This window comes from Megalobrama amblycephala, linkage group LG5 (genome assembly GCF_018812025.1).
Source record: "Megalobrama amblycephala isolate DHTTF-2021 linkage group LG5, ASM1881202v1, whole genome shotgun sequence".
Classification (NCBI taxonomy): Eukaryota; Metazoa; Chordata; class Actinopteri; order Cypriniformes; family Xenocyprididae; genus Megalobrama; species Megalobrama amblycephala.
This window is the reverse complement of record NC_063048.1, coordinates 36,643,408-36,656,241: the sequence shown is the minus strand read 5'-3', so window position 1 is coordinate 36,656,241 and position 12,834 is coordinate 36,643,408. Positions and strand designations below refer to the sequence as shown.

Below are 12,834 nucleotides of genomic sequence, written 5' to 3'. Positions count from 1 at the left end.
GAAAATGTCAGGTTTTAAAACTATTCATAGAAAAAAAACTAAATCTGATATGTTGTTTATAAAGTTTGTGTCTTTCTTTCCTTTCAATAAATGGCTTTCTGTGATATTTTGTCACCTAATCACCTAATTTACAAGTTTGACAAATTTGAATGTTTTTGGAGCCACTGAAAGTCTGTCTGTCAAGTTTTATCAGCTTCATTACAATCACATGAGCAGCTCTCAGAGATAAAACACATTAAAGTCATGTTAAATAATGCAGAAGTCATTATCTGATTTTGACTCCATGTTTTTGTGTCTTGCATTTTCTGTAACCAAATATGTTCCACTTCCGTGTGCGTGATCAAGCAAATGTCTGAATCCACAGGCGGGGGACTTTAGTTTCATCCTAAAGATGCAAATTTGTTTTCTAAAAGAGGTTCAGTATAGTTTGACTCTGACACGCATATGCCCAAACATAGACTATAACGCTCAATAAATTCACAATTACTAATATTTTACACAATTTAATCGTACCACAATTACAGACAGTTTATAGTTATGATTGTCACATATATTTGACATTTGTTTTGAGTGATTTCAGTAAAGTTGTCCCTTTTTAGGATCATAATTTTATGTACATACACAGTGCCGTTGCAAAAGGGGAGAAAGATGTTGACTATTCTCTGGGATTTCAATTCCTCCAAGTTACCCTGGAAAGCGATTTAAATGTTTTGCTCTGGAGACAGTCATATGCAAATGTATTGTATTGAATTTTACTCTGTTTCCAGGTACGAAACAATGGGACACAAACACACACACACACACACACACACACACACACACACACACACACACACACACACACACACACACACACACACACACACAAAAAACTGCACTTGCAAAAACAAATCCAAAACAATCTTCAGTAACTCATTCAAATGAACTGTTTCAAATAACTAAAATGTATGTTTCCATCATTTGCACATAGACAAACATTTACATGCCTGTCACCATGTACTTGATTAGTACATTAGAGTTTATTCACAGTGTTAGCAAAGCTAGCACCACATGGCACACATTTCTCAATGGGAAAATATCATATCTTAACAAATAATACATCTTTTAAACATTTAAGCATGACTATATGCACTGAAAGATTGCATTAAAACACAAAGCATCATCACATATTTACATTACTCATCATTTTCAAATTCCTTTTTCACATTACTCTTCCAATAATAACATCCAACATTCAAATGAACTAAATACATTTCTTGTCAATAATTTTGTACTCACCAAGGAGAAATGTATAAAAGAGAAAAAGAAATAAGTCTTCCTCCAAAGAAGTATTGATTATGCTCTATTTCATCAGCTTTCCATCACGTCTCATTCAGCACGGTTTTTTTATTTGTCGTTCTCAAACCAGTGAATTTATGAGAGTAAATATATCTGTTAACAATCCATCACTGAATCAAGTTTGTTTTTTTTCTAGATAAATCCGATCAGGTGCACTTTCTCTTGATCGTGTTTTTCTCTCTTCTTCCTGCTTACACGCTCGTCTCTTCTTGAGCATTTTTCAGTAGGGGGTGGGACTAAGCTTTCACATATCACATAGCACTTTAGGACCCCCGTTTATAGTTGAAAAGCTTTCCAGCGCTGGAGAGAGCTAAGTGGGAAGGCCTGAAAACAGACGTGGAGGCTGCTTTGAACCTGTTTTTCATGTGAGTGTCGTGATTGTCTGGAGCTTCTGTGCTGTTGGCGACTAACAGCAAACTCTTGTTTGTAATTACTCTTGTGTACTGTGTGTTCATTTCTTGTGCTTGTCATTCGTTCATCAACTGCACTTTATTTTTCGTGAAGCATTTTGTTGCATGTCAGTTGTGATACACAGACACCCACTCTCATATTGCATGTGTAACAGTGGCCAGATTAAACGACTGCACACTGTCGACCACCAGAGAATGAGGTGTTTAGTGTCATTGGTAGTGCACTCGCCTTGCCTGCCAGCAGCGATTCGGCTGGGGTTTGAGACCGACTCAGAGCAGGGTGGTTAGGATTGGAGAATGAGTTTTGGAGGCGGAGCAATGAAGAGAGGTTCAAATATCAACAGTGTCTAACAGCATTGTTGAAAAAAGAGATACCCCACCTTTAATTATTTATAATAATATAAATAAATTTTGCTTTGTTCCTTTCAGTCTATTAGTTTTACAGCTATATGAATAAAATAATACTACCTATAGATATTAGTGTCCTGGGTTACAATATTTTGTAAAATGTAAATGTTTATTGCTGTGATCAAAGCTGAATTTTCAGCATCATTACTCCAGTCCTCAGTGTCACATGATCCTTCAGAAATCATTCTAATATGATGATTTGCTGATAAACAAATATTTCTGATTATTATCAATATTGAAAGTTGTGCTGCTTCAAATTTTTGTGGCAATCAGAATTTCTTGGTGAATAGAAAGGGTTAGGGAGTTATTTGCATTCTTCAGTGAACATAAAAGCCATCCACAACTTTAAAGATAATAAATCTGAAATCAACAGGTGCAATGCACAACCTATGCAACTGGATAGAGGAAGTTTATTAGTCATTGTGAATGTTGTGGAGAAAAATCATCTCATCTTTGCAGAAGAGTTCCAGAAGAGTTCCAACAATGTAAAATGTAACATTTCATCTCATTTAATTTCATATTATACACTTTAATCCAGTATGCCATAGTGTAGAGCTTTACAGCTATACAGCTAGAGACAAGTACACAGGATGGATCAAGGTTAAAACATAACCACCTACGTATGTGTCACAGTCACAGTCTGTCTCACCGCCCCTGGACTCCATTTCCCATAATCCCCTCTGACCCACACCTGCACCCAGTCAGCTCATCATCATGGATTCCCCACACCTGCACTTCCTCATCAGCACTTCATTTAAAGACTCTCTCCTCCTGCACTTCCTTGTCTGTTCTCGTGTTTGTATATTTAGTTGTTCTGCTCCTGTTCCAGTGTTTAAAGTATCGTTAAATAAACCTTTGCTGCTTAACTTGTTCCTGCATCCTCACCTTGATTGCAACTAACCCTGACAGTATGACAATGACATGACTTGAATAAAGCAAATACTACAAAACCCGAACCTATCCTCTTAATAGCACTGCTGGCTAGCATGGTGTCTCACTATGAAAATAACTCCTCAGCAATAGCTACAACAAAACACAAAAAAAGACTGAAATTCCCTGGAATTTGGGCTGCTGTCATTGACAAGATCATAAAATAGTCAATCACAAGGTTTCCAAAAACATGTTGTGTGGCATTGTTTAGATTCACTGATTTACGTCAGTCGGTTCACCTGACTGGGGAAAACATGCAATTTTAAACTGCTTTATGATAAACATTAATATTTGTCAATGTATTTTAGCAAGCAGTTCTGTAAGAAGGAAAATCATGGTCTCCAAATTGATTCTTGAACACGCTTTGTCAACATAGGAAATAGGTCTAATCCATAACCTTTTGCAAAACAGAGTATAAAGTTGTATAAAGTTTAGTAAAATGTTGATAAATTGTGCAGTCTTACCATACTGGTATCAATATTATACAAGATTTCAATATTTGGTGGTTTAAATGCCTGCTTGAGGTCTCTGTGAAAGTTTTAAAGCAGTCTTCTGTGCCACTTTCCTTATTTATGCAAACAAGAAAAATGAAATAAAATTATTATTTTATGCTCTGTGGAGAGCCAACCCTTCTTCATTCGGTGGGCAGTATTACTTTTGGTTTGCGCAGTGTAATTCACAGAATTCTTAAAAAATATGCTGTCACCCAAAACTTAGTGACTTTTTTTGTCACGTCCGTAGCGCATGTATATTTCCCTCATCTAAAATATAAAACGATTGTATAGACTGACATTTTTCTAATGTCTGGACTCCTTTAGTAAGGGATTATGAATATATAAATAGACGGTTCAATATGTTGCATTCTTTGAGCATTTATATTTCAAGTTTTGACTTCAAATGTCACGTCCATAACGTTGGAATTGGCCAAATATAAACTAAATAATCACGTAAAAAAAAGGTTAAAAAGACAGCACAGGCTCATTCCTATAGTGGCCTGTTGTACTGTAGTAGTGGGGGTTACTTTTAAAGAAGTGCTGAACTCAAGAACAGTTAATGAATAAAATATACAGGTTTTACCCAAGAAGAGATGTTTATTTTAACATTCAATACATGAAAATGATCAAAGTTATCATCATCTGATTGACGTCAGATTTATAGCTGGAAAAAAAAACAACAGAAATTACAATTATTGATTTAAAAAATATGCAGCATGATTCCAATGAAAGCATAACCTTTATAAGTGGTTATTAGACAATATTTAGATTATTTTGCAATTAGATTCTCATACAGAAAACGTCAAGTTTTAACATTATTCATAGAAAATAAAAACAAAATGTGATATGTTGTTTATAAAGTCTTTCTTTCCTTTCAGTAAATGGTACTTGCTGTGATATTTTATCACTTAATGAATAATATTCACATATTTACATGTTTGACTTATTTGAATAAATGTTTGAGCCACTGAAAGTCCATCATAATTAAGTGATTTTTATCAGCGTCATTACAATCACATGAGAGGCTCTCAGAGATATAACACATTAATGCCACATTAAATACTGCAAAAGCTGATTTTGATACTGTGTTTTCGTGTCTTACATTTCCAGTAACCAAATATGTTCCACATTCGTGTGTGTGAATGTTGCTAAACTGTTATATTGAATGATCATGCAAATATCTGAATCCACAGGTGTGTGGACATTCATTTCATCCTGAAGATGCAAATTTGTTTTCTAAATGAGGTTCAGTATAGTTTTTGTCACTGATACGCATATGCTCAAACATGGATTATGACGCTCAATAATTCTAACATCAGTAATATTCAGGACAAATCAATCCTCTCACAATAACAGACGGTTTCAGTAATGATCATCACAGATATTTGACATTTGTTTTGAGTGATTTCAGTAATGTTGGCCCTTTTTACGGTCATAATTTCATGTACATACATCATTTTAAACAGTTCTCACTCATTCAGTAGTGACATTTGTCTTTGTGTTAATCCGATTTCCCCTTAAACAGCAACTGTACAAATCAGTTTAAGAAATCAGTCAAAGAAGAAAAAGTCAAAAGTCATTCTGTCTTAATTATGCTAATTAGAAAAATTTTCCACAGGATTAATTCTGAATTGAATGATGGTTGTGGTGGAGCCGGAGCTTTCTGGATCATCAGAGAAACGACCTTCAACGACTTTTGTAGTAGAAATACAGGAAGAGGAAAAACCCTGGTGAAATAAAGAGAAACTTATTTCATCTTATTCAAATACATTTCAGATATCATTAAACTTGTTTGCATAATTTTTTAAACTTTGGGCCAAAAGCTTTTGGTCAAATGAAATGTAATAACTACCATTATAACCCCTAATCTATAAAAAAAGTAAAACAAAAATAAAATTTAAAAATAATTATTAAAAATATATATTTTATTTAAAAAATATAATGAACAATTTTGAATTACAAATCACTCATGAATTCAAACAATTTGCTAAAATCTGTAGGAAAAACAAAACCAAATATTTGTATCACACACAGTCATCCATGTAGGACCCGTGTGATTTGTTTCTAGAGATGAACCAATATCATTTTTTCAAAACCGATCCGATTTGATGCTTTCCACTGAGGTGAATGAAGTTTAACATTAGTGTCCCGTGAAATGCCGCAGGGTGCACAGTCTGCTCCGGCCCAGAGGCATGATAACACGAAGTGGATCATATATGTGTGACCAGACCAGACAACACATCAGACACACTTGAATTATGCACAGAATGCTATATTTTAAAGCGATACGGAGAAGATTAGGAGGAAAAATGGTTAGAGATTTGAAGGAAACGGTGGTTTCACTGAGCTCAGCTGTGATAAACTAAACACTGTTGTCATTTAAAAATGGGAGGAGCTGTTTGATATGTCCCATCCTGTCTTCCTGTTTCAGTGTAAATTATGTCAACACATTGAATAATGCTGTGCGTTTCAAGGCACTTCAGTGGGCCTTTAAGTACACGGATGGAAGCAGGGTTATTAGGCTGCTGTCACTTTAAGAGCTGCATGGATCCAATATATAGTGACACACGTGCTTTATTTTTCAACTGTTTACTCCACTTAAGAAAGAACTACTTATAAAGTTCTGTCCAAGAGTCGGCTTTGTGCATGTGAATACTTTGCTTTGCATTTAATAACATTAAGCATGTCACATGTATGTAATAGTTATGTGTTCAGTCTACTCTCTGTTGTCTGCGTTCCACCTAAATCTTGAACCTTTTGCCCTAATGTTAGTGTTTGGTTTCTGTTCGGTTAGTTTTAGATTTTTATTTTTATAACCATGTCAACTAACCTTCCAATTAAAACGTTGCAGATGTTTTTGTGTAATGTCCTATACAGAGCTCTGAAATTAATTTAATGTAGAAATTAGATCAATCAAAATGTGTAATAATGATCAGATAGGCTAAATCCAATTTTAGAGCTAAAATATTAAGCCAGGGTTAAGCATAGTGTGAAAAGTACAGAAATCATAAATTTGTGGGTTTGTTTGTTTCTTTGTTTACTGTGCACCTCTTTCTCTTGTCTTCCACAGAAACCCATGTACCCACGTAATAAAAAAATTAACGGGCATTTCGTTATATTTGCTGACTGACTAACATTGGTTTTATCGATCTCTTTATTGATTTCGGAGAGATTTGACACGTCTAATTGAAGAGAACATGATGTTAATCAAGAGTTTTTATTTACGGACCAAGAGAAGCTTGTCCCGCTAAAGTGGTAAGAAAATGTTCTGATACCCTACTTTAAGTCAAATAATTGTTTATTCATTTTTTAATGTCTGTACATAAATTTCAGTTTTTAAAAAATATTGAAGTCATTGTTATTTGGTGCTGAAAAAATGTAAAATCTGGTTACCCCAGAGAAATCTTGTAAATCTTACATATTAATGGACAAATTTAATCTCTCTTTGATGGTTAATGTTCTTGAATTATTTTTATTAAAGTAATACAAGATATGGTTTGTATAATACTACGGAGCTCCTAAATGGACATGATGGTGGAAAAAAAATGAGATGGGAGGAAAAATATTAAGTTAAATTATATTTTTGCATTCCCCTGAGAAACTTTACGTTCGCTATACAAAGAGCTCAAAATGTTTTGCAAGTGAACGCAAAAGCATTGACTTCTTATTTTTCCTCCCGTCTCATTTTTTTCCCCCACCACCATGTCCCTTTAGGGGCTCCATATAATACTTAATAGGCATCCATCCTTTACCATACAGCATATGGGTTGTGGGTGTGCTGGATGATTACTGGTGTACAGCGGCCTGAGCAGGGTAATGATATTGGAGTAAAGAGGTTAGGAGAACGTTCTGGGAACATTTAGAATAATGTTCTACAAACCAAAACTTGACGTTCTATTTCCGTTAAGAAAAATTTACTGGCTAACCAAAAACAAGCCTTAAAAAAAGAATGTAATGGGAACCAAAAACTAACATTCTGGGAACCAAAAATTGTTAGCTGGGTTGCAGTCTTTTTGGAGTATTAAATTCATGCAGTTATCACAAGCCATTGCAATATGTATTGTGATATGTGTACTCTAATAAAACTATTTGTGATCTAACAGACATGCTGGGTAGGGAATATCACATCATTTAAAAACATCAATAAACTCTTTTTTTTTTAATGAAAATCCACAGGCCTTTGTGTACAGATCAAGTATAACATTGGGAACATTGAATCATCTTTGAGAGAGTTTTACCGTGCTAACTACCATAACCAAATGCGACGCGCTGTTTGAATGCTGAATGGAGAATGACTCACAGCTGCAGCAGAGGAAGAGTTTTTGTGAACTTTATTTAATGTAACGATGTAAATATTCATCTGTCCCTTACATTAAGCTATAAAATGGCTTCTGAAGACTTGGTATATAGTACATGAAAACTTTGATGGTACTTTATAATGAGTTTTTGTCTTTTGTGGAGCTTAGCAGTAACAACCGTGAGTATGCACAGTATCGCGTTTAGATCGGTCCTGTCTGTCAGTGCGTCCCTAATTGTTTCTCACCCTGAAATGAGTTCAACGCGGTGAAGATGTAATATGAGGGAATGAGCATCGCTCCATAACTGAAGAATGCCACAGCCCACGTCAGGCCGAAGAGCAGGAACAAACTCAACACCATCATGATCTGCTTTATGAACATCTTCATCTTGCCGTCAGGCGCTCTTAAGCGTAGATCTTGGACAATCCTAGTGATGATCATAATGAAGATTCCTGTCATGAAGCTGAAGACTAAAGCATAGTAGCCAATGATCACTATGTAGTAAATTAAATGATCTGTAATCCAGCACCTATAATTAGAAGAGAAAAGACAATGTTGACATGTTAAAAGGTTCATTAATTCATGCATTTGCGACATCAGAGCAACTTACATTTGTGTGGTTTTTCCAGGCGTTGTGTTTATAATCACTGCTTTATATCCTCCGACAGAATCAACAGCTATGACTATCAGAGCCGGAATCGCTGAAAACACATGGAGACCAGGGTTATTGTAGTTCCCTGTCAAATAGGATCTTTGATGCTGCATCATGGCGTTGACAATATAGAAATGCTTCTGAGTGAACCGGTGTCTGAAGCATGTGTGTACATGCCAATTCAATTGACTGGCCCTAAATAGATGCCTGAAATGCACTGAGTTTGAAATAAGAATAGCATTTAGTCTATAAAATGTCAGGAACTAAATTTAAGAGATGTCTGATGGCGTGCCTCCACTTCATAATGGGGGATGACTCAAATGATACATGTGTGCATAGGTGAGGAACACCCATTGTGAGAAATTCAGCATGCGCTAGCTCTGATCCCGCTTGACTCTCTTGCTCAAGGGATGAGAGTCCAGCTGCTGCACCCGGTGGTTCGGATTCCGCGTCTGTGGTCATGAGGATTGCAGGCTGTTTTGTTGGAAGCAGACCTTGCAATGGGTGATGAAGCCCTATGTCTTGCTCTTTCTGTCAACTAAGAGATCGATCTCTTTTTAGGGGTTGTTGAGCTCTCTTAAGGGCTTGTTTTGTTGTTCTCTTCTAATCCTCTGATTCAGTGACCCACACAGGTCGATTCCATCAGAAAAATTATGCCTCTGTTGTATGCCTCTGATGTAACTATTTGAAAGTTTCATAACATAGGTAGGTTAAGAACTATGCATAAACAGCTTTACTAACTTAAAACCATTTTTTATACTATGCTAGAATAAAGTTAATGGTCTGTAGGGTCTGTCTTGGGGGGTCTAGGAGAATGCTCCCCTGGAAGAAATTTTGTACATTTTAAAGTTAAATTCATAAATCTGGTGCACTTTGAGAGTTAAAAATTAGAAGCTTGTATACACAGTTTGTGTACCAATATTTCATTGAACCGTTTTAAATGTTTCAGTATAGATATGTATTGAAAAAAATGTATATATTTTGACAATTAAGGAAACAAAGATTTGGGTCTTTTTTTTTTTTTTTTTTTTTTTAAAAAGCCCCCCTCTCCAGCCCTGCATGAAAACTTCTGCGTAATGTCTCTTTGTGGGTCCTGAATACTGTGAATACTACCTCGTTTCAATGGGGTATTAGAAACAGTGGTGAGCCATGATCAACTAATATTTCTAAAACAAGAACTGCAGTCTCTCTTCAGTTTCACCCCTTCGCTTGTACCTCATCCTCTGAACAATTAAAACAGACTGGTCAGAAGACCTTAAAGTCCTAAGAGGCTTGCTGCACTGCAGGATCTGAATCTGAAAAGGTAGAAGGAAGCTAACTCATTCAAGGATTTGTATAAAAACACCAGGAGCTTAAGATCAATTTATACTGGAATGGGAACCAGCCCAGAGAAGACAGAATAAGAGAGAATATGATCCCACTTGTGAGTCCCCATCAAAAGCCTAGCAGCAGCATTCTGGACTAATTGCAATCAGTTTAATGCAGTTTGGCAGACACCTAAATACAAAAGATTGAGCCTCACAAACACAAAAGTGTGGATCACCTTCTCCAATCATTAAAAGAAAGAGGTTTAAAAAAAAAAAAAAAACACTTAATTTATTTATTTATTTATTTTTATTTTTTTAACCAAACAAGCTCCGTTTTACTCCCGTTAAACTTTAAAAAAAAAATCACCAACATCCAGGCTTTAACCTCCTTTAAACAATACACAAGAGAATCCAGAGCATTTTGATTATTTTTCCTCAAGGGCAGATCAATTTGTGTGTCATCTGCATAAAAATGAAAGGAAATTCCATACTTGGGAAAAATTTTCCCAAAAGGTAAAATATATAAGGAAAATAAAATGGGGGCAAGAATGGATCCTTGAAGGACACAGCAAATCAATGGGGCAGAAGATTGCCTGACCTAAATTGACAGAGAAACTTCTATTTGGTAAGAATGATCTAAACCACCTAAGAGCAGTACCCTGAATACCCGACACTTCCTCAAGGCATGAAACAGGGAACCCATGATCAATCGCATCGAAAACTGCAGTAAGATCTAAAAGTATAAGAACCACAGAATGACCAGAATCACTTAATAATAAAATATCATTAAAGGAACACTCCACTTTTTTTGGAGTCTGGTGGAACCACTTTTAGCATAGCTTAACATAGTTCATTGAATCTGATTAGACCGTTAAATTTTCGCTCAAAAATGACCAAAGAGCTTCAATATTTTTCCTATTTAAAACTTAAACCTATTAAAACCTATTAAAAACTCTTCTGTAGTTACATCATGTACTAAGACAGACGGTAAATGAAAAGTTGCGATTTTCTAGGCCGATATGGCTAAGAACTATACTCTCATTCCGGCGTAATAATCAAAGAACTTTGCTGCCGTACCATGGGGGCATCAGGCGCAAAATTATAACTATACAACCGTCTAATATAGTATCACATCAGACAGTGCATTGTAGTGTCCCTGAGGAAAAACTCAAGTTACAAATGATTTACTCTTATCATCAAAAGCATGGCATTAGTTTTCACTGTTATGCTGATGATACTCATAATGATGCTCTATATTTCTTTGTGCCCCAATGAATCTTACCAATTAAGAAAATTAACATGCATAGTTGATATAAAAAAATCATGTAACTAGCAATTTCCTACTAATTAGGAATTAATTTGCTTAATTCTTAAAAAAAAAAAAAAAACAACAGTACCAAAAGCCTTCGCACGTAAAATAACCTAGAATACTGTCTAACACTTGATGGATGTTCTGTCAAGTCTTTGTCGTCAGTTAGGAACCTGGGTGTGCTCTTTGATACCAATGTTTCATTTGAAAGCCTCATTTCTAGCATCTGTAAAGCCGCGTTCTTCCATCTTAAAAATATATCTAAATTATGACGTATGCTCACAATGACAAATGCAAAAAATTAGTTCATGTGTTCATGACCCCAAGGCTAGATTATTGTATTGCTCTACTTGGTGTTTGCCCTGCATGCCTAATGAACAAACACCCACAGCAGCTGGTCCAAAACACAGCAGCTAGAGTTCTTACTAGAACCAGGAAGTATGACCATATTAGCCCGGTTCTCTCAACACTGCATTGGCTTCATATTAAACATATATATTTTAAAATCTTGCTAATTACTTACAAAGCACTAAATGGTTTAACTCCCCAGTACTTCAGTGAGCTCCTAACATATTATAGTCCTTCATGTCTATTGCGATCTCAAAATTCTGGCCAGTTGATAATACCAAGAATATCAAAATCAACCACAGGCGGTTGGTCCTTTTCCTCTTTAGCACCTAAACTTTGGAACAGTCTTCCTAGCACTGTTCAGGAAGCAGACACACTATGTCAGTTTAAATCTAAACTAAAAAAACATCTCTTTAACCTGGCATACACATAACACATTATCTACATGTAAATTGTTAGGCTGCATAAATTAGGTCAGCCAGAACCGGGAACACTTCCCATACCACCTGATGTACTCGCTACATCATAAGAATAATGGGGTCTGTGCTAATATTAGTCTCTCTCTGTTTATCCCGAGGTTTCCATAGTCTGCCAGATCCAGGCCGTATCCAGATGAGACTCGACGACAACACAGCCCTGAAGTGTCAACTAAACTATCCACTGCAAAGGCCTTTCTCTATGTATAGATAAAACATTATCAATATGATTCCATTTTGCATGGATCCACGGAAACAACTAATAATTCTGTATTATGCAGGCTAGACAAGTAATTTGGCGATGTCACTTTGTAAAAAAAGATTAAGTGTCTGCACACATACACATTCAAGCATGCATATCTATAGACCAAACACATAAATAAACAGCAAAAATGCATTAAAAGTCTTCTGTTTTCAGTTAAAAAGGTGTAATTTAAGTGGCCCCTAAGTTAATAATTAATGATTCAAGCAAAAACGTCTCGGTTACGTATGTAACCCTCGTTCCCTGAAGGTGGGAACAGAGATGTACGTCAGTAGTCACCAACGAATTGGGATATCGCCACAGAGCCCTATCAGCTTCGAGTGAACTAAAACAAGCCAATGGAATTGGCGTGTGATATTTGCATATTGCGCACCGCCTCTGTCAGGTGTATATAAATAGGAAGCAGATGCAATCGCACTCTGTTTTTCGCTGAGGAGACAACTGGTGTCTGCACTACAGCGAGGGTACAGAAACTGTGGCGACAGGACGTACGTCTCTGTTCCCTCCTTCATAGAGCCCTGCACAGGCCTCAAATCTAGGCCCGAGCCCGGCCCTGGCCCGAGACGCTCATCAGGCCCTAGCCCGACCCGTGTCCGACAGCT

The 12,834-nt window shown here is 36.2% G+C and overlaps 1 protein-coding gene across 1 annotated transcript in view; it reads right to left on the bottom strand.

Annotated features, from left to right (window-relative positions):
* The window catches only part of LOC125269237 (adhesion G-protein coupled receptor G1-like), a 68,044-nt gene that overhangs the window by 28,891 nt on the left and 26,319 nt on the right, over window positions 1-12,834 (bottom strand). Inside the window, exon 15 of the mRNA XM_048192113.1 lies at window positions 8,489-8,579. Within this exon, the coding sequence (XP_048048070.1) occupies window positions 8,489-8,579 (91 nt within the window). The remainder of the gene's footprint in view (window positions 1-8,488; window positions 8,580-12,834) is intronic.